This window comes from Oncorhynchus mykiss, chromosome 22, assembly GCF_013265735.2.
Source record: "Oncorhynchus mykiss isolate Arlee chromosome 22, USDA_OmykA_1.1, whole genome shotgun sequence".
NCBI lineage: Eukaryota > Metazoa > Chordata > Actinopteri > Salmoniformes > Salmonidae > Oncorhynchus > Oncorhynchus mykiss.
The window spans coordinates 5820044-5843827 of NC_048586.1; the positions used below are offsets into that span (position 1 = coordinate 5820044).

The 23784-nt window shown below is 40.3% G+C and overlaps 1 protein-coding gene across 1 annotated transcript in view; it reads right to left on the reverse strand.

The window, feature by feature from the left end:
• The window catches only part of LOC110501283 (striated muscle preferentially expressed protein kinase), a 94774-nt gene that overhangs the window by 14431 nt on the left and 56559 nt on the right, over positions 1–23784 (reverse strand). Inside the window, exons 19-26 of the mRNA XM_036959578.1 lie at positions 11578–11778; positions 11211–11268; positions 3461–3538; positions 3100–3272; positions 2987–3013; positions 1750–1902; positions 1467–1509; positions 37–105 (exon numbers count right to left, since the gene is read on the reverse strand). Of these exons, the coding sequence (XP_036815473.1) occupies positions 37–105; positions 1467–1509; positions 1750–1902; positions 2987–3013; positions 3100–3272; positions 3461–3538; positions 11211–11268; positions 11578–11778 (802 nt within the window). The remainder of the gene's footprint in view (positions 1–36; positions 106–1466; positions 1510–1749; positions 1903–2986; positions 3014–3099; positions 3273–3460; positions 3539–11210; positions 11269–11577; positions 11779–23784) is intronic.

Sequence of the window (23784 nt, forward strand, 5' to 3'; positions counted from 1 at the left end):
GATACAACTCAATAAAAAAAAGCTTTGATGACAAACCTGCCACTTTTGGCGCGCCACAAACTTCTTGAGGGTCTCTGTGCTTATTGCCTTCCCCTTGGTAAGGGTCTGTATGAAAAAAATAGATTAACATGTGTAATTTTGAAATTGCTCAATATCTTACCAAATTACACTACATGACCAAAAGTATGTGGACACCTGATCGTCGAACAACTCATTCCAAAATCATGGGCATTAATATGGAGTTGGTCACCCCTTTGCTGCTAAAACAGCCTCCACTCCTCTAGGAAGGCTGTCCACTAGATGTTGGAACATTGCTGTGGGGACTTGCTTCCATTCGGCCACAAAAGCATTAGTGAGGTCTGGCACTGATATTAGGAGATTAGGCCTGGCTCACAGTCGGCGTTCCAATTCATCCTAAAAGTGTTTGATGGGGTTGAGGTCAGGGCTCTGTGCAGGCCAGTGAAGTTCTTCCACACCGATCTTGAAATACCATTTCTGCTTGGACATCGCTTTGTGCATGGGGGGCATTGTCATGCTGAAACAGGAAAGGGCATTACCTAAACTGTTGCCGCAAAGTTGGAAGCACATAATCATCTAGAATGTTAGTGTATGCTGTAGCATTAAGTTTTCCCTTTACTGGAACTAAAGGGGCCTAGTCCGAAACATGAAAAATAGCCCCGGACCATTATTCCTCCTCCGCCAAACTTTACAGTTGGCACTATACATTCGGGGCAGGTAGCGTTCTCCTGACATCTGCCAAACCCAGATTCATCCGTCGGACTGCCAGATGGTGAAGCGTGATTCGTCACTCCAGAGAACGCAGAGAACGTTTCAACTGCTCCAGAGTCCAATGGTGGTGAGCTTTACACCACTTCAGCAGACACTTGGCATTGCGCATGGTAATCTTAGACTTGTGTGAAGCTGCTTTGCCATTGAAAACCCATTTCATGAAGATCCTGACAAACAGTTATTGTGCTAACATTGCTTCCAGAGGCTGTTTGGAACTCGGTAGTGTGTGTTGAAACTGAGGAAAGACAGCCGTTCTGCGGCCCCATTCTGTGAGCTTGTAGGGCCTACCACTTCGCGGCTGAGCCGTTGTTGCTCCTAGACGTTTCCACTTCCACAATAACAGCACTTACAGTTGACCGGGACAGCTCTAGCAGGGCAGAAATGTTACGATCTAACTTGTTAGAAAGTTGACATCCTATGACGGTGCCACGTTGAAAGTCACTGAGCTCTTCAGTAAGGCTATTCTACTACCAATGTTTGTCTATGGAGATTGCAATGCTGTGTGCTCAATTTTATACACCTGTCAGCAACGGGTGTGGCTGAAATAGACATTAATTTGAAGGGATGTCCACATACGTTTGTATATATATAGTATATATGATGATGCATCTCTAGTCAGAACAGATCCCTGAAGCAATTGTGTGTTGTGCGTCACATATGAGTCTTACATGTCTCACCTTGAACCATGGATGACGGAGACCCTCTTCTGTATCAGGCCTCCTAAAGGGATGGCATGATTCCATTTTACATTTGATTTCTAGTGAGGGTGAAGAAGCCCACAAATGTATAAGAACTAAAGAAACGTGAATCTAGAAGAGACACATCCTATCTTGACAACTGCAACTTAAATTGTCTTGAACATGTATTCAATCAAACGCATGATTTACCTGAAATTTGAACTAGCACATGGACATCTCAAGTTTTGGCCTGAACATGTTAAAATCTATAGTTGCCACTCACAGTCTGTCTGCCACCAGCAGTTTGATGATGAATCCCTTGGCTTCTCGGCACAGGTCAGTGAACATACTCTCCTCAAAGGCCACATTGAAGTTCCTGATGTTGAGCAAGGATCTGTGGTCATTCTCTCCAGCAAACGGAGACACTCCAGTCAGGCTGAAATGCAGAAACACCTGTGAACATCTCTTCCTCTCACTAATTGTTCACTGATTTCTAGAGCCACGTTCCAATATTACTGCAGGTCGAAGGCATGTCTGATAGGGTCTCTCTCATAGCAATACAAATAGGAATCAACAGCTACATATGTGGTGTTAATTTATCCATTGGCTTGTAAAGTGTGCATATGCATAAATCCATACTTAATAACCTCTAGTGACACCCCATCCCGGATCCGTGAGTGTAATCATCGACTGACACGAATTAGCATAACGCAACGGACATAAATATTACTAGAAAATATTCATATTAATGAAAAGCACAAGTGAAATATATTGAGACACAGCTTAGCCTTTTGTTAATCACCCTGTCATCTCAGATTTTCCAAATATGCTTTACAGCCAAAGCAAGACAAGCATTTGTGTAGGTTTATCGATAGCCTAGCATAGCATTATGTCCAGCTAGCAGCAGGTAACTTGGTCACGAAAATCAGAAAAGCAATCAAATTAAATAGTTTTCCTTTGATGAGCTTCGGATGTTTTCACTCACAAGACTCCCAGTTTGATAGCCAATGTTCCTTTTTTCCCAAAATATTATTTACGCGAGAATCACTCTGAGAGCCATCAGGTGACCACTTACACAATGTAGCCGCTTACGGGTATTCTTCAACATAAAGGCATAAAACTACATCACAATACTGTAGACACCTTGGGGAATACGTAGAAAAAGTAATCTGGTTGATAGCCCATTCACTGCTCAATAGGGACGCATTGGAACGCAGAGCTTTCAAAACATAAGGCACTTCCAGATTGGATTTTTCTCAGGCTTTTTGCTGCAATATCAGTTCTGTTATACTCACAGACAATATTTTTACAGTTTTGGAAACTTTAGAGTGTTTTCTATCCTAAGCTGTCAACTATATGCATATTCTAGCATCTTGTCCTGACAAAATATCCAGTTTATTTTGGGAACGTTATTTTTCCAAAAATGAAAATAGTTCCCCCTAGTCACAAGAGGTTTTAAATTGTAATTAATAATCTTATGGGATCACACCAAATTTAAGACACATTTAACATGTACCTACCACAAATATGTAATGACTCCAATCGGCCTGGAAGAAAAAGCAGAGAATTACAGAGGATCCATTTGTGATATGTATCAAGATTTTAGCACTTTCATGACCTTCAGCGTTTTTACCAGATGTCAGTTGCCTTGGACACAGGAGTTTGGTTGACAATTTCTGGGGCAACAAATTCTGGTGTGCCGTATTTGCAGTACTGAGCCTCGTCGGGTGTGAGCTCTATGGCGTTTCCGAAATCACAGATGCGGATTTGATCACCATGGTGGTCTGCCATGAGGATGTTATCAGGCTAGGGGGAAACCCAAAAGATGAGGTCAGAGTTCAGAATAAAGATCATCATTTTGACAAATTACTGTATTCAGGGGTATATATTCCTTGTTTAAACGGACACCTGCAAAACAAAAAAAACACAGTACTAACCAGAATCCCTCTCGTGACATATCTTTAAATCTCTCTTTTCAGTGAAGACGTGTTTACCTTGATATCCAGATGGATGATATTTTGATGGTGAAGGTAGTCCACACCCTCCAGCAACTGTCTCATGCAAGAGCGGATCTGCAGGTATACCAAGCATAGGTACAGTCAGGTCCATAAATATTTGGACAATGACCAAGTTATTGTTTTAGCTCTCTACCACAGGATATTGGAGTTGAAATTAAATAATGAATATGAGCTGGAAGTGCATACTTTCAGCTTTAATTTGAGGGTATTTACATCCAAATCAGATGAACAGTGTAGGAATTACAGAACTTTTTTATAACTGAACCCCCCCTCTTTTTAAGGTACCAAAAGTAATTGTACAATTGGCTGCTCAGCTGTTCCATGACCAGGTATGTGTTATTCCCTCATTAGTTAATTTACAAGTAAGCAGATTTGGAATCGGTCTAGAGTGTTGCATTTGCATTTGGAATTGGTTGCTGTTAACCCCCAATATGAAGAAGTCCAAATAGCTGTCACTGCAAGTGAAGCAAGCCATCATTAGGCTGAAAAATCCAAATAAACCCATCAGAGAGATTGTAAAAATATTAGGTGTGGCCAAATCAACTTCTTGGTACATTCCTAAAAAGAAAGAATGCACTGATGAGCTCAGGAGCACCAAAAAGCCTGGAAGGCCACGGAAAACAACTGTAGTGGACGACAGAAGAACTCTTTCCCTGGTGAAGAAAAACTCCTCCACTACAGTTGGCCAGATCAAGAACACCCTCCAGGCGGTAGGTGTCTCTGTGTCAAAGTCAACAATCAAGAGAATAATTCACCAGAGTAAATACAGAGGGTTTACCACAAGATTTAAACCATTGGTAAGCCTCAAAAACAGGAAGACCAGATTAGAGTTTGCAAAAGAACATCTTAGAAAGCCTGTAGAGTTCTGGAACAACATCCTATGGACAAATGAGACAAAGATCAACTTGTACCAGGATTATGGAAAGAGAAGAGTATGGAGAAGGGAAGGAACTGCTCATCTGTGAAACATGGTGGAGGTAGTGTTATGGCGTGGGCATGTATGGCTGCCAATGGAACTGGTTCCCTTGTATTTATTGATGATGTGACTGCTGACAAAAACATCAGGATGAATTCTGAAGTGTTGAGGGCCATAGTATCTGCTCAGATTCAGTCAAATGCTTCAAAACTCATTGGACGGTGCTTCACAGTGCAGATGGACAATGACCCGAAGCATACTGCGAAAGCAACCCAATACTTTTTTAAGGCAAAGAAGTGGAATGTTCTGCAATGGCCAAGTCAGTCACCTGAACTGAATCCAATTGAGCATGCATTTTACTTGTTGAAGGCTAAATACCCCAAGAACAAGCAGAAACTGAAGACAGCTGCAGTAAAGGCCTGGCAGAGCATCACTATGCAATATGCAACTGTTCAGGGAAGTCAGGAACCAATACACACAGTCAGTCAGGAAAGCTAAAGCCAACTTCTTCAGGCAGAAGTTTGCATCCTGTAGCTCCAACTCCAAAAAGTCCTGGGACACTGTGAAGTCCATGGAGAACAAGAGCACCTCCTCCCAGCTGCCCACTGCACTGAGGCTAGGTAACACGGTCACCACCGATAAATCCATGATTATCGAAAACTTCAACAAGCATTTCTCAACGGCTGGCCATGCCTTCCGCCTGGCTACTCCAACCTCGTCCAACAGCTCCCCCCCCCCCCCCCCCCGCAGCTACTCGCCCAAGCCTCTCCAGGTTCTCCTTTACCCAAATCCAGATAGCAGATGTTCTGAAAGAGCTGCAAAACCTGGACCCGTACAAATCAGCTGGGCTTGACAATCTGGACCCTCTATTCCTGAAACTATCCGCCGCCATTGTCGCAACCCCTATTACCAGCCTGTTCAACCTCTCTTTCATATCGTCTGAGATCCCCAAGGATTGGAAAGCTGCCGCAGTCATCCCCCTCTTCAAAGGGGGCGACACCCTGGACCCAAACTGTTACAGACCAATATCCATCCTGCCCTGCCTATCTAAGGTCTTCGAAAGCCAAGTCAACAAACAGATCACTGACCATCTTGAATCCCACCGTACCTTCTCCGCTGTGCAATCTGGTTTCCGAGCCGGTCACGGGTGTACCTCAGCCACGCTCAAGGTACTAAACGATATCATAACCGCCATCGATAAAAGACAGTACTGTGCAGCCGTCTTCATAGACCTTGCCAAGGCTTTCGACTCTGTCAATCACCGTATTCTTATCGGCAGACTCAGTAGCCTCGGTTTTTCGGATGACTGCCTTGCCTGGTTCACCAATTACTTTGCAGACAGAGTTCAGTGTGTCAAATCGGAGGGCATGCTGTCCGGTCCTCTGGCAGTCTCTATGGGGGTGCCACAGGGTTCAATTCTCGGGCCGACTCTTTTCTCTGTATATATCAATGATGTTTCTCATGCTGCGGGCGATTCCCTGATCCACCTCTACGCAGACGACACCATTCTATATACTTCCGGCCCGTCCTTGGACACTGTGCTATCTAACCTCCAAACGAGCTTCAATGCCATACAGCACTCCTTCCGTGGCCTCCAACTGCTCTTAAACGCTAGTAAAACCAAATGCATGCTTTTCAACCGTTCGCTGCCTGCACCCGCACGCCTGACCAGCATCACCACCCTGGATGGTTCCGACCTTGAATATGTGGACATCTATAAGTACCTAGGTGTCTGGCTAGACTCTAAACTCTCCTTCCAGACCCATATCAAACATCTCCAATCGAAAATCAAATCAAGAGTCGGCTTTCTATTCCGCAACAAAGCCTCCTTCACTCACGCCGCCAAACTTACCCTAGTAAAACTGACTATCCTACCGATCCTCGACTTCGGCGATGTCATCTACAAAATTGCTTCCAACACTCTACTCAGCAAACTGGATGCAGTTTATCACAGTGCCATCCGTTTTGTCACTAAAGCACCTTATACCACCCACCACTGCGACTTGTATGCTCTAGTCGGCTGGCCCTCGCTACATATTCGTCGCCAGACCCACTGGCTCCAGGTCATCTACAAGTCCATGCTAGGTAAAGCTCCGCCTTATCTCAGTTCACTGGTTACGATGGCAACACCCATCCGTAGCACGCGCTCCAGCAGGTGTATCTCACTGATCATCCCTAAAGCCAACACCTCATTTGGCCGCCTTTCGTTCCAGTTCTCTGCTGCCTGTGATTGGAACGAATTGCAAAAATCGCTGAAGTTGGAGACTTTTATCTCCCTCACCAACTTCAAACATCTGCTATCTGAGCAGCTAACCGATCGCTGCAGCTGTACATAGTCTATTGGTAAATAGCCCACCCATTTTCACCTACCTCATCCCCATACTGTTTTTATTTATTTATTTTTCTGCTCTTTTGCACACCAATATCTCTATCTCTACCTTTACATAACCATCTGATCATTTATCACTCCAGTGTTAATCTGCATAATTGTAATTATTTGCCTACCTTCTCATGCCTTTTGCACACAATGTATATATAGACTCCCCTTTTTTCTACTGTGTTATTGACTTGTTAATTGTTTACTCCATGTGTAACTCTGTGTTGTCTGTTCACACTGCTATGCCTTATCTTGGCCAGGTCGCAGTTGCAAATGAGAACTTGTTCTCAACTAGCCTACCTGGTTAAATAAAGGTGAAAAAAAAAAAAAAAAACTAGGGAAGAAATCCAGCATCTGGTGATGTCTATGGGTTCCAGACTTCAGACAGTCATTGACTGCAAATATTTGCAAAGAAGTATTAAAACACACAATTTAATTTATGATTGTGTCAGTTGTCTGGGGGGGGCTTATGTATAAAATGGTTGTAATTCCTACATGGTTAATACAATCATTTTTTTAAAAACCTTAAATTATAGATGGAAATCCACACTTAAAACACATCTTGATTGTTTCCTTTCAAATCCATTGTGGTGGCGTACAGAGCCAAGGTGATGCAAATTGTGTCACATTCCACTTATGGACCTGGCTGTATTACAGTCATTACTTTATGGTCCATGTTATAAAGATACGATGGGAGACACAAATTCTTATACAATAAGAGACACGGGGTGGTTTGGTCATATCAAGTTTTACCCAAAGTCACATTTACTCCTGTAAAAGTGTGTGGATTTACTTGGTTTTCCTTTGTGTCTGCTTAGAGAATAATTCTAGGGGCCAGGTTGGTTGCTACAGGCAAGAGTTCAATGATCTTTCAATAGAGGTCACTGTTCTCATGACCTCATAATGAAGTCCTTTACCGGAAAAAAAAACATATTCTGGCAAACAGTTGTGGCAAATCTTTAGGCAATTTGCCGCAAGCTTATATTTTCACAGGCAAATACATTTTGTGACAAACTGTTGAGGCAAATTTGTGGTGACTTGTGAAGTTCTGGCAAAAAATTCTAGGAAACGTGTGGCAAACATTCTACTGCTTGCTGAATATTTGCTGCAAACTCATTATGAATATGCAATCCAATATAACTTTAAATGAACTTTTCACAGAGAAAACTAAACATACTAAATGTATTAAATATTCTAAACAACATGTATTCAATGTCTTAAGAGAAATCCAATATAACTTGAAATGAACTTTTCACAGAGAAAACTAAACATACTAAATGTATTAAATATTATAAACAACATGTATTCAATGTCTTAAGAGAAATCCAATATAACTTGAAATGAACTTTTCACAGAGAAAACTAAACATACTAAATGTATTAAATATTATAAACAACATGTATTCAATGTCTTAAGAGAAATCCAATATAACTTGAAATGAACTTTTCACAGAGAAAACTAAACATACTAAATGTATTAAATATTCTAAACAACATGTATTCAATGTCTTAAGAGATAAAAAAAATAAATCCAATATAATTTGAAATAATCAGCATGCTAATGAAAGAAAGAGCAAAGACTGAATATTTCATAAATTAATAGTTTTAATCTTCTTATGTAGCTACAACATTTACATGAGAGAAATGTGAAAACTACAGGGATGTCAAATACACAATTTACTTGAGCCAAGCGATAACTGAGCAATGAGCTTTTCAACCAGTGGATGTTTAAAAAAGAATTAACAAAATTGAAATAATTTAAAACAACAAAAACTAAATCAAACCCAGTTCAGAACTATTGCCTTTTTGAGTGAACTTTGGAGCTGGGGGCCCTGTGGAAGTCCTTTGTCCAAAGCTTGTTGAATGCATGCACTGAAACAATCAGAAAACACAAAACAAAAACAATATTAGGATACTGAAAGCAATTACTGAAAACATTTTCTATTTTTAAATGGTAGGCTTTGGAAAAACGGGGTCAGCTGTTACAAAGTTGCCTTGATGTTGCTATGCTTCTCATTCTCTATATTTATCAGCAAGGAAACAATGTTTCTGCCTTGTATAAATGCTATATAAACAAAAGATGCAGCTAGAATAAACTGGAACTTAGGCCTTTTAAATCTACCAGAGTATAAAAGATTTGCACAATTGATTCAAACGAATCATCTAATTATGATATTCAATCTAGACTGTTGTCTCCTATTTGTCTCTTCTTCCTGACTCAGGTGTATAAGGCTTGGGTGGAAGAAAAGCAACATAAAATTGAGTTGTGCCTAATATGGCAATTTGTATTATTGTTCCAAAATGAAGTATTGTTAACTTACATCTAAAAGCCAGGCATGCAAAAAGCCTTGACCAGCTGCACATATATTTCTCTGTCCCCAGTTTGATTTAACATATATTTCTCTGTCCTCAGTTATCGCTTGGCTCAATCTGTATTTTTGACTAGTAACTGATTTCTTCTAGAAATAATGAGGTAAGAGACAACACATGATCAAGATGAGCTAGCTACTTGTTTGAAGAAATGAAAGATCTAATTGTTACAAAGAATGAATGTATGGGCTACATTCATGAGAATAATACATGCATTTATCTTTGTGAGCTATACTCTGCCTATACTCGGCCGTCTCAGGATGGTAAATTGGTGGTTGAAGATATCCCTCTAGGGGTGTGGGGGCTGTGCTTTTGCAAAGTGGGTGGGGTTATATCCTGCCTGTGCCCTGTCCGGGGGTATCGTCGGATGGGGCCACAGTGTCTCCCCCGACCCCTCAGCCTCCAGTAATTATGCTGCAGTAGTTTATGTGTCGGGGGGCTAGGGTCTGTCTGTTATATCGGAGTATTTCTCCTGTCTTATCCGGTGTCCTGTGTGAATTTAAGTATGCGTTCTCTAATTTTCTCTCTCTCTCACTCACTCACTCACTCACTCACTCACTCACTCACTCACTCACACACTCACTCACACACTCACACCTACCTACCTACCTACCTACCTCAGGACTACCTGGCCTGATGACTCCTTGCTGTCCCCAGTCCACCTGGCCATGCTGCTGCTCCAGTTTCAACTGTTCTGCCTGCGGCTATGGAACCCTGACCTGTTCACCGGACATGCTACCTGTCTCAGACCTGCTGTTTTCAACTCTCTAGAGACAGCAGGAGCGATAGAGATACTCTGAATGATCGGCTATGAAAAGCCAACTGACATTTACTCCTGAGGTGCTGACCTGTTGCACCCTCGACATCCACGGTCATTATTATTATTTGACCCTGATGGTCATTTATGAACATTTGAACATCTTGGCCATGTTCTGTTATAATCTCCACCCGGCACAGCCAGAAGAGGACTGGCCACCACTCATAACCTGGTTCCTCTCTAGGTTTCTTCCTAGCTTCTGGCCTTTCTAGGGAGTTTTTCCTAGCCACCGTGCTTCTACACCTGCATTGCTTGCTGTTTGGGGTTTTAGGCTGGGTTTCTGTACAGCCCTTTGAGATATCAGCTGATGTCAGAAGGGCTTTATGAATAAATGTGATTTACTTACCTTATCAAGCTTGAACACAACAGTAATTTATCACTCAAAAAAGTTTTATGAGTCAGTCCACCACAAACATCTTTCCAGGGTGTTGATGCATCCTCTTCCCAATTCCGTGTCTTTCAACCTCATGGGTAAGGGAAGGGTATCCATTTGCAAAAGTTAATTTTTGCTATGATGTCAAGTTAGCTCATATTGTTGCAACCTTAGCTAGCTGTGTCAGCTAGAAAAGACAGAAACGTATTCCTCCAAAAATGGTGTTGGGGCAAATAATTAGTTAGCTAGCTAGTTCTCACATCAATTGTGCAAAAGTATGATAGCTAACCTTAGCTAGCTGGCTGAGCACTAGCTGGTGGTGCTGACAGAGTGAAACTGATATAGCAACAAAATGTGTTTCACTCTATTCCATAAAACATGACATTGCTAACCAGGCATCATTTTAAACACCATTTTGAAGTTTACTAGGAAGTTTAATTAATAAGTTAGACACTTACCAGACAACTTTGGTAGGTAGCTAGCTGGAAAACTTGTTTTGCATTTTCTAAGTGATTTTTCTTCTCCCCCTGACTGGTTGTCAACAGTTACTTGTCTTGGAACTCACGTGTTACCCAGAAAAGGCTTCTGGTAAACTGTTTGCCACAGGTTTGCCACAGATTCAAATATAATTATGAGATCATTATTTACTATAATAAAACCTCTGGCAAACTTTTTGCCTCTAGTAGCAATAAATATTATTATTGCCAAAGGTTTGCCGCAGGTTCACCATTAGTGACAAACATTTGCAAACTTTTGGCAACATTTTGTAGCATACTATTTAGTTTGCAGCAAATTTGCCACAAACTTGCGGGAATTGCCGCAACAAATTATTTTCTGTAAGGAGTGTCCTCGAAGCACACAGTAACCAACTCACGTCTGACTCCATTACTGTAGATTTCTTTGTTAACCTCTCCAGCAACTCCTCATTGCATCTTGACGAATTGATCAAGGAGAAACACATTTCTGACACTGAAAATACTTCATAATTATGGCATGAGATGAATGAGGGACAAAAATAGTCCAACATAGGAACGTTATGCTTATTACTATCACCATGTGATTGTGTGTTTGTGTGTGTGCTCGCGCGTGCCTGCATGTGTGTGAATGCGAGTGTGTATGTGTATGCATGTGTCTACCATAAGAAAGACCATTATAGCTGCCAATTTCCCCAATCTTCAAGTCAAATGGTATATGTAATCTATGTGACAGGCACCAGTCAGTATGAACTCCCAAAAGGATACATCTCTGTGACAATGATGACTGCGTTCTTCTTCTCGAAGGCATCATGGAAATACAGGACTCTCTCATGGTCCAGCCCAGACAGTAGTTTCATCTCTCTCAGAGCAGAGGCCTTCCTCTTGGCTCGGGCAGAGATGAACTTGGAAGCATACTCCATTTTACCAACCTTCTGCGTCACTCGTTTCACATAGGAGAAAGCCCCTCTGAAAAAAAGAAATAAAACGATTGATTTTGGAGGTGACACTTTACAGTCACTTTCATGATTAAGCATTACCAAACAATTTGTAAACCTTGAATAAATACGCATTTCATACTTAGAACATTTATAAGGATATAGTCCTTACAATTCATTAAAACATTTGAATTTATGAATGTTTGTTGGCACATGGTTCTACAATAAGAGTAGATAACATGTGACAGATCACGACAGTTTGATCTGATGTTCTTTTGACTGCTGATTACAAGAAATTATCTGATTACAGGAAATTATCTAATGAGTCTGTTATTAGTGGGATTTGAAGTAACAAACGTCCCAATCTAAATCATTGTCTTATTATTAGTGTGGCTTGTGAAATAGCCACACTTTTTAAATAATGTACCACTTATTTCTGACTTTTATTATTAATTTGGCTTGCAAAGGAAGAGTCCCCACTTCAAATCTTAGACATACTTCTTATTGTTATTATTAATGGGGCTTGCAAATCAAGAGTTTCCACTTTAAATCTTAGACATAGTTCTTATTATTATTGGGGCTTGCAAATCAAAAGTTTCCACTTTAAATCTTAGACATAGTTCTTATTATTTTTGGGGCTTGCAAAGCAAGAGTTTCTACTTTAAATCTTAGACATAGTTCTTATTATTTTTGGGGCTTGCAAAGCAAGAGTTTCTACTTTAAATCTTAGACATAGTTCTTATTATTCATGGGCTTGTGAAGCAAGAGTCCCTCCTTCAAATCTCTCGACATACTTATTTGTCTTCGTAATATTATTATTCTGAACGCTACTCCTCTTAAACCATTTAAACTAGAAACGGCATTCAAACTTTCAAATGTGCAGACTGGTCTAGATTGAGGTCCTAAAATACAGATTGTTTTATATGTTTTATACTTTTTAAACTATTAAGCTTCATGTCCTTTTTTGTCCGTCTTCATTCACTATCATGGAACTTTTTTCAACATTCTAAAAGACCCCATTGTGACATCATCACTGCCACCATTCCATTCACTGTAAATGCAACAATGCAACTTTTGACATAAATCAGCTACTTTTATCACTTTGCAAACAACTTAGACAAAAAGTTAGAACGTATGAAATCTTCCTCTAGTTCTCTGCTTTTCAAATCTGAATGCAGAAACAAAAATATTCTGATAAAAAGTTACAGCTATTTTAGTATCCACATCAACAACATTTTCTAACTATTTATAAAAAAAACTGACATTTTTTAAATTTTCCCAACAAGCTAGACAAAAAGTTAGAGGATACGATATCTTTGTCAACTTTTCTGCTATTCAAAACTATCTACTACAGATCTTACAACACAGCTGTTTTAGTAACTGAATTAACACATTTCCCCCATTTTTTCCCAAACAACAGCCATTTTGTCAGGAGTGGTCTGTAGTTGTGATGTTGTGGTCTCTAATTGTGGTCAGTAGTTGTGGTTGTAGTCAGTAATTGTGGTCAGTAATTGTGGTCAGTAGTGGTGGTAGTTAGTTATGATCAGCAGTTGTGTGGTTGTGCTCAGTAGTTGTGGTAGTAGTTATGATCTGTACACACAACTAGTGACCACAATTACTAACCACATAACAACTATGGGCCACAGCCACACTACTGACCACAGCAACAGAACTACAGATTATAACTCCTGACCACAACTACTGAACACAACTCCTGACCACAACTATTGATCACAATTACAGACCACAACCACACAACTACTGACCACAACAATTGCTGACCACAACCACAGAATTACTGACCACAGAACTCCTCAGCACAACTACTGACCACAACTAATGACCACAATTACTGACCACAACCACACAAGTACTGACCACAACTCCTGAACACAATTACTAACCACAACCACACAACTACTGGCCACACAACTACTGAACACAACAGACTTTAACTCCTGACCACAACCACGCAACTACTGTCCACAACTAGGGCTGTTGCGGTGACTGTATTACCGCCACACCGGCAGTCATGAGTCAAGACCGGAGTAAAATTCCATGTGACCATTGAGTCACGGTAATCTCCTTTTATGTATTCTAGTAGTACCTTAGTCGCTAATGACCATCAGGTCACTAATGGCCTGGTACTCAGTGCTCTATTGTCCTTCCAACCACTCTGACATCAATGCAAATGCATTCGAAAATCACATAAAACACTTATCATCAAAACAGTATTGCGCTTTTTGTTTCAAAGCCTAACACAACAAATTGGACAGTGCATTCTAAGTTGATGATTCATTCAAAATAGGCCTAGGCCTATATACGAGTCCAAGCCTGAAAAAAAACTGAATTAAAATAATGATTGTGCCGTTATACAATGCATAGCCTTCCATATATTATGCACAGCAGAAAAACATACAACAACATTGATTTAATATGTCTGTGATAAATAATTGGTATAGCCTATACTTAATTAAACAAATTATAGTAATCGCCTTTGAGTGTGGACTGTATTATTATTCATACTGGATGAACTGGTTATATTACGCTATCTATCGATGATTCTGGCCCTGTTCCTGCCCATTTGATAATGGGCCATTCTAAATCAAAACTAATTTTACACATTAGTAAAGACCAGATTAAATTGAGAATAGTCTGATGGGTGAACATATCAATGAGAGAACAGTTGTGCAGCCTGAGGCAAGGAACAGAGAGCAAGCTTTTTCTGCGACTTTCTCAAATCATCAATAGCCTATAGTAACATCATGCAGCCCATATATGTTTTGATGTCTAAGTCATTCTAAGGTTTATATAATTCACAACTGACATTGCCAAGTAACTCTTAGTCTAGCATATAGGACCTGCTTCAAATGATCACTTTTACACTCAACATAGCCACAACATATGCGCACTTGCACCGGAATGGGAAAAATATCCTTTCTGCTTTATTCAGCTAAGTTCAATTGTATTCTTCTTACTATGAAATCATATAATATAAAATAATGGGAAGGGACTTACAAGCACATCTTGTCAGCTAAATGAACAAGCCTACATCCTATGGCATGGCAAATAGCCAGATAACATACAATAGGCCAAAAATACTGAAATACATTTTCTTGATATCATGTTTCTTTAGATCTGCCTAAAATAAATAATGGATTTATTGTGATGGTGTATATTTAATTGATCTATTAAACTGTTTTAAATACTGAACAAAAATGTAAGGGCAACAACAAGATTTTACTGAATTACAGATCATTTAAGGAAATCAGCTAAATAAATTCATTAGGGCCTAATCTATGGATTGCACATGACTGGGAATACAGATATGCATCTGTTGGTCACAATTATCTTTAAGAAAGGTAAGGGTGTGGATCTGAAAGCCAATCAGTATCTGGTGTCACCACTATTAGCCTCATGCAGCATATCTCCATTGCATAGAGTTGATCAGGCTGTTGATTGTGGCCTGTGGAATGTTGTCTCACTCCTCGTCAATGGCTGTGTGAAGTTGCTGGATATTGATGGGAACTAGAACACTCAGTCATACACGTCAATCCAGAGCATTCCAAACATGCTCTAAAATTACATTACAGGCGGCTTACGGTAGAAAAATGAACATTAAAATCTTTGACAATAGCTCTGGTGGACATTCCTGCAGTCAGCATGCCAATGACACGCTCCCTCAAAACTTGAGACATCACTGCACATTTTAGAGTGGCCTTTATTGTCCCGAGCACAAGGTGCACATGTGTAATGATCATGCTGTTCAATCATATTGTTGATATGCCACACCTGTCAGGTGGATTGATTATCTTGGCAAAGTAGAAATGCTCACCAAAAGGTATGTAAAGAAATTTGTGGCAAAACTTTTAGAGAAATCAACTTATGGAACATTTCTGTGATCTTTTATTTCAGCTCATGAAACATGGGACCAACACTTTACATGTTGCGTTTATGTTTTTGTTCAGTGTAGATGTTCCAAAGGCATGCATCAGCGGCTTGTATGCAGCTTGTTTGTGTGGAGGCCTGGAGATGCAAAACATGTCTATGTTAATTAACGGTCAATTACCGTGAAACGATAACAAAGGGTCATGACTGCCACAGCCCTAATCACAAACACACAACTACTGACCACAACTAATGACCACAATTACTAACCGTCATTACTCTACACAAGACTAAAATAATCATGAATGAGCCTCATTGAGTTAATATGAATGAGAAAAACTATTGAACAAATGCAATATGTTTTCAGGGAAAGTTTATTTTTCAAACAAATCAAACAGTGTAAACAAGTTAGGCAGTTACATTTTTCTTGTGTCTTACTTCAATCAGAGTATACACAAACATTTTGTCTTTGTCTTCATCTTCATTGCATTATGAGGGCACTTGTTTGTCATGACATCAGCTTGAGTAAAACATTTTTTACTACTTCCACTACCACAAAAATACTTTGAGGCCGCCGAACATTACTTTTAAAGTTAGCATTTAGTTATTGTGGGGCTTGTGTGGCAAAAGCCACCACTTAAATTTTCATCATACTTATTATTATTATTTAGCACTCAACTCCTCCTACACAGTTTAAGCTAGAAACGCCATTCAAACTTCAAAACATGTAGACTGGTTTGAGTTGCTTGGATTCAACTTTTTTTTGTGTGTGTATATTTTACCCCCTTTTTCTCCCCAATTCTGATCTTGTCTCATCGCTGCAACTCCCCAACAGGCTCGGGAGGCAAAGGTCGAGTCAAGCATCCTCCGAAACATGACGTGTCAAACCTGCCCGCTTATCCCGGAAGCCAGCCGCACCAATGTGTCATAGTTCATCTGTTCAACTGATGACCGAGGTCAGCCTGCAGGTGCCCGGCCCACCACAAGGAGTCGCTACAGTGCGATGAGCCAAGTAAAGCCCCCCCCCCACTGAGCCAATTGTATGCCGCCCTATGGGACTCCCGATCACGGCTGGTTGTGATGCCTCTAGCACTGTGATGCAGTGCCTTAGACCGCTGTGCCACTCGGGAGGCCCTGTATTAAACTTTTTAAAACTTTATATTTTATACTTTTTGTCAATCTTCTTTCACTTTCATGTCATTTCCTCAACATTCTAAAGCTCCCCATTGTGACATCATCACTTCCAACATTCACTGTAAACAATGTAACTTTTAACACAAATCAGGTACTTTGACCCTTTGCCAACAAGTTAGACAAAAAGTTAGAGGGTATGACATCTTCACTTACTTCTCTGCTATTCAAATCTGGCAACGGAACCAAAATACTGTATATTATACAGTTCTAACGATACAGCTGTTTTAGTAACTGAATTAATAAATGAATAAAACAGAAATATCTTCTACAAATAAAAAATGACAGTTGTTTTAGTAACCACATCAACTACATTCACTAACTTCTCACTTTAGACAAAGAAATGTGGACAAAAACTTATAGTTCAGTAATGAGCTCAAAAAGTGTTTGATTTGCTATAGAAACGTGAAAATTGGCACACTTGTATAATTTTGGCACTAAACAAAACCTGACATAGTGCTATTTCAGCCGAGCCTCAGGTCAGCCTGTAGCATCCGCTATCGGTTGTAAATGCATTTACCTGCATTGACATTTTGGGGTTATGGTTTCCCCTGTGTTGGCCCCAAAATAGCTTAAAATGTATGTATGGGTTTAAAGGAAACATATGTAATCAACAACCATGACCAAATGGCTTTTGTTTTTTTCTGAGAGAGATGGTTGTCCTTTTGGAAGGTTCTTCCAACTCCACAGAGGAACACTGGAGCTCTGTCAGAGTTACCATTGGGTTCTTGGTCACCTCCCTGACCAAGGCACTTCTCCCCCGATTGCTAATTTTGGCCGGGAGGCCAGCTCTTAGAAGATTCTTGGTGGTTCCAGACATCTTCCGTTTAAGAATGTTGGAGGCCACTGTGTTCTTGGTAGCCTTCCCCAGATCTGTGTCTAGACACAATCCTGTCTCGGAGCTCTACGAACAATTCCTTCGACCACATGGCTTGTTTTTTGCTCTGACATTCACTATCAACTGTGGGACCTTATATAGACATGTGTGTGCCTTTCCAAATCATGTCCAATCAATATAATTTACCACAGGTGGATTCCAATCAAAGTTGTTGAAACATCTCAAAGATGATTCATGAAAACAGGAAGAACCTGAGCTCAATTTTGAGTCTCCTAGCAAAGGATCTGAATACTTTTTATCCGTAATACTTTTGCTAGAAATTCTAAAAAACCTCTTTTCGCTAAGTCATTATGGGGTATTGTGCATAGATTGATGAGTTTTTTACATTTATCCATTTTAGAAAAAGGCTGTATAATAACAAAATGTGGAAAAAGTCAAGGGGTCTAAATACTTTACGAATGCACTGTACAGTTGAAGTCGGAAGTTTAGATGCACTTAGGTTGGATTCATTAAAACTCGTTTTTCAACCACTCCACAAATGTCTTGTTAACAAACTATAGTTTAGGCAAGTATTGTAGCGAGTTGTGCAGACAGACAGATTATTTCACTTATCTCACTGTATCACAATTCCAGTTGATCAGAAGTTCACATACACAAAGTTGACTGTGCCTTTAAACAGCTTGGTAAATTCCAGAAAATTATGTCATGAGTTTAGAAGCTTCTGATAGGCTAATTGACATCATTTGAGTCAATTGGAGGTGTACCTGTGGGTGTATTTCAAGAACTACCTTCAAACTCAGTGCCTATTTGCTTGACATCATGGGAAAATCAAAAGAAATCAGCCAAGACCTCAGAAAACCAATTGTAGACCACTACAAGTCTGGTTCATAATTGGGAGCAATTTCCAAGCGCCTGAAGGTACCACGTTCATCTGTACAATCAATGGTACGCAGATATAAACACCATGGGACCACGCAGTCGTCATACCGCTCAGGAAGGAGACGCGTTCTGTCTCCTAGAGATGAACATACTTTGGTGCGAAAACCTGAAATCAATCCCAGAACAACAGCAAAGGACCTTGTGAAGATGCTGGAGGAAATGGGTACAAAAGTATCTGTCAACATAACCCGAAAGGCCGCTCAGCAAGGAAGATGCCACTGCTCCAAAACCAACATAAAAAAGCCAGACTATGGTTTGCAACTGCACATGGGGAAAATATGTAACTTTTTGGAGAAATATCCTCTGGTCTGATGAAACAAACAGAACTGTGTGGCCATAATGACCATCGTTATGTTTGGAGGAAAAAAGGGGAGGCTTGCAAGCCAAAGAACACCATCCCAGTAGCGAAGCACGTGGGTGGCAGCATCATGTTGTGGGAGTGATTTGCTGAAGGTGGGACTGGTGCACTTCACAAAATAGATGGCTTCATGGGGTAGGAAAATCATGTGGACATATTGAAGCAACATCTCAAGACATCAGTGAGGAAGTTAAAGCTTGGTCGCAAATAGGTCTTCCAACTGGACAATGACCTCAAGCATATTTCCAAAGTTGTGGCAAAATGGCTTAAGGACAACAACGTCAAGGTATTGGAGTGGCCATCACAAAGCCCTGACCTCAATTCTATCGAAAATTTGTGGGCAGAACTGAAAAAGTTTGTGTGAACAAGGAGGCCTACAAACCTGACTCAGTTACACCAGCTCTGTCAGAAGGAATGGGCCAAAATTCACCCAACTTATCGTGGGAAGCTTCTGGAAGGCTACCCGATATGTTTGACCCAGGTTAAACAATTTAAAGGCAATGCTACCAAATACTAATTGTGTATTTAAACGTCTGACCCAATGGGAATGTGATGAAATAAATAAAAGCTGACATAAATCATTCTCTCTACTATTATTCTGACATTTCACAATCTTAAAATAAAGTGGTGATCCTAACTGACCTAAAACAGGGAATTGTTACTAGGATTACATGTCAGGAATGGTGAAAAACTGAGTTTAAATGTATTTGGCTAAGGTGTATGTAATCTACCAACTTCAACTGTATGTGTTTGGGCAAATTCAAAAGGGAATAACTACACAATACCCGATAATGACAAAGGGTAAACAAGTTTAGACATTTTAGCAAATGTATTGAAAATTAAATACAGAAATATCTCATTTACATAAGTATTCACACCCCTGAGTCAATACATGTATTTATGGTTAAGTCTCTGTGAGCTTTACACACCTGGATTGTACAATATTTGCGCATTATTTTTTAACAAATTCTTCAAGCTGTCAAGTTGGATGTTGATCATTGCTAAACAGCCATTTTCAAGTCTTGCCATTGATTTTCAAATAAATTTAAGTAAAAACTGTAACTAGGCCACTCAGGAGCATTCAATGTCATCTTGGTAAGCAATTCTAGTGTATATTTGGCCTTTTAGGTTATTGTCCTAAATTTTTCTCCTAGTATTTGTTGGAAAGTAGACTGAACCAGGTTTTTCCTCTAGAATTTTGCCTCTGCTTAGCACTATTCTGAGTCGTTTTATCATAGAAAACTCCCTAGTCCTTGCCGATGACAAGCATACCCATAATATGATGCAGCCACCACCATGCTTGAAAATATGAAGCGTGGTACTCAGTGATGTGTTGTGTTGGATTTGCCCCAAACATAATGCTTTGTATTCACAAAATAAAGTTAATATCTTTGCCAATTCATTTTGCAGTTTTACTTCAGTGCCTTATTGCAAACAGTATGCATGTTTTGGAATATTTTTTATTCTGTACAGGTTTCCTTCTTTTGACTCTGCCATTTAGGTTAGTATTGTAGCGTAACTACAATGTTTTTGACTCATCCCCAAGTTGCTCCTATCACAACCATTAAACTCTAACTGTTTTAAAGTCACTATTAGCCTCATGGTGAAATCCCTGAGCGGTTTCCTCCTCTCCGGCAACTGAGTCAGGAAGGATGTCTGATTCTTTGTAGTGACTGGGTGTATTAATTAATCCAAAGTGTAATTAATAATTTCACCACGCTCAAAGGAATATTCAATGTCTGCATTTTGTTACCAATAGGTGCCTTTCTTTGTGAGGCATTGGAAAACCTCACTGGGTTTTGTGGTTGAATTTGTGTTTGAAATTCACTGCTCAACTGAGGGATCTTACAGATAATGGTATGTGTGAGGTACAGAGGTGAGGTAGTCATTCTAAAATCATGTTAAACACTATTATTGCACACAGCGAGTCCATTCAACTCATGTGACTGAATTCTTAATGACCCAAGAAATGTCAGCTTTTCATTTGTTATTAATTTGTTAACGTTTCTAAAAACATAATTATACTTTGACATGATTGGGTATTATGTGTTGGCTAGTGATACAAAATCTCAATTTAATCTATTTTAAACTCAGGCTGGAACACAACAAGACGTGGAATAAGTCAGAGTCTAAATACTTTCTGAAGGCACTGTAAATTCCCCATTTGAAGGTGTCATAAGTATATGTACAAATTCACTTATGCTGTATTACATTTGTGACTCATTTTAGGAAACTGGGCTTATGTCATGCATCACTACTTTACATGAAAGGCATTTTTTGTTTTATCAAAATGTGTTTTTTTTTGGCAGAAATGCCTTCTGGAACATATGAACTTTAATGTGCCTTAATAATAAACTTGTATGCCATCTGTAAATAATAAGAAAAAAGAAGTATGAGCCTAATTGGTTCAGCCACAAAAAAAATACAGGAACCTTCCCGCTAGCCATGATTGACTGAGATAATGGATGGGCTGGATATGCCGAGAGATGGGTTTGGGTTGGTCTGCCATGTAGCATGCTTCTGACTATAACATGAGTTGGGTCAGTATGTGTATCTAATTATTTCTAATGTGGCATTTCTGAAAGATATCACGAATAACTGAAAAAGTTTTACTCGCTGCTTTCTCGAGGACCAAGCTTTAAAATCAGTGAAATGCCCGGTGGAAGCAGAGTATGATAGCTAAGAAGATGGAGTACATTTTGGCATTTGATTGTAAATATGCAAAGGGAGTGGAACAGAGAACACACAGAAGAAGGCTGTTGTATAAAACATCTGTCTCCGGATTATATCTTCAAACTAAGGGCAACCATGGCATCCATGATAGAGAGGGAGAAGCATTCTTCCATGTATTTTTGTATTTTTTATTTCACCTTTATTTAACCAGGTAGGCAAGTTGAGAACAAGTTCTCATTTACAATTGCGACTTGGCCAAGATAAAGCAAAGCAGTTCGACACATACAACGACACAGAGTTACACATGGAGTAAAACAAACATACAGTCAATAATACAATAGAAAAATATGTCTATATACAATGTGAGCAAATGAGGTGAGATAATGGAGGTAAAGGCAAAAAAAGGCCATGGTGGCGAAGTAAATAAAATATAGCAAGTAATACACTGGAATGGTAGATTTGCAGTGGAAGCATGTGCAAAGTAGAAATAGAAAGAATGGGGTGCAATGGAGCATAATAAATAAATAAATACAGGAGGGGAAGAGGTAGTTGTTTGGGCTAAATTATAGATGGGCTATGTACAGGTGCAGTAATCGGTGAGCTGCTCTGACAGCTGGTGCTTAAAGCTAGAGAGGGAGATAAGTGTTTCCAATTTCAGAGATTTTTGTAGTTCGTTCCAGTCATTGGCAACAGAGAACTGGAAGGAGAGGCGGCCAAAGGAGGAATTGGTTTTGGGGGTGACCAGAGAGATATATCTGCTGGAGTGCGTGCTACAGGTGGGTGCTGCTATGGTGACCAGCGAGCTGAGATAAGGGGGGTCTTTAACCAAGCAGGGTCTTGTAGATGACCTGGAGCCAGGGGGTTTGTCGATGAGCCTGAAGCGAAGGCCAGCCAACGAGAGCGTATAGGTCACAGTGGTGGGTAGTTTATGGGGCTTTGGTGACAAAATGGATGGCACTGTGATATACTGCATCCAATTTATTGAGTAGGGTATTGGAGTCTATTTTGTAAATGACATCGCCGAAGTCGAGGATCGGTAGGATGGTCAGTTTTACGAGGGTGTGAGTGAAGGATGCTTTGCTGCGAAATAGGAAGTCAATACTAGATTTAACTGGATTGGAGATGTTTGATGTGAGTCTGGAAGGAGAGTTTACAGTCTAACCAGACACCTAGGTATTTGTAGTTGTCCACATATTCTAAGTCAGAACCGTCCAGAGTAGTGATTTTGGACGGGCGGGCAGGTGCAGGCAGCGATCGTTTTTACCTGTATTCAAGAGCAGTTGGAGGCCACGGAAGGAGAGTTGTATGGCATTGAAGCTTGTCTGGAGGGTTGTTAACACAGTGTCCAAAGAAGGGCTAGAAGTATACAGAATGGTGTTGTCTGCGTAGAGGTGGATCAGAGACTCACCAGCAGAATTGATGTATATAGAGAAGAGAGTCGGCCCAAGAATTGAACCCTGTGGCACCCCCATAGAGACAGCCAGAGGCCCGGACAACAAGCCCTCCAATTTGACACACTGAACTCTATCGGAGAAGTAGTTGTTGATCCAGGCGAGGCAATCATTTGAGAAGACTAGGCTATCGAGTCTGCCGATGAGGATGTGGTGATTGACAGAGTCGAAAGCCTTGGCCAGGTCAATGAATACGGCTGCACAGTATTGTTTCTTATCGATGGCGGTTAAGATATCGTTTATGATCTTGAGCGTGGCTGAGGTGCCCCCATGACCAGTTCTGAAACCATATTGCATAGCGGAGAAGGTGCGGTGGAATTCGAAATGGTCGGTAATCTGTTTGTTGACTTGGCTTTCGAAGACCTTAGAAAGCCAGGGTAGGATAGATATAGGTCTGTAGCAGTTTGGGTCTAGAGTGTCCCCCCCTTTGAAGAGGGGGATGACTGCAGTTGTTTTCCAATCTTTGGGAATCTCAGACGACACGAAAGAGAGGTTGAACAGGCTAGTAATAGGGGTTGCAACAATTTCGGCAGATAGTTTTAGAAAGAAAGGGTCCAGATTGTCTAGCCCGGCTGATTTGTAGGGGTCCAGATTTTGCAGCTCTTTCAGAACATCAGCTGACTGGATTTGGGAGGAGAAATGGGGAAGGCTTGGGCGAGTTGCTGTGGGAGGTGCAGTGCTGTTGACCGGGGTAGGGGT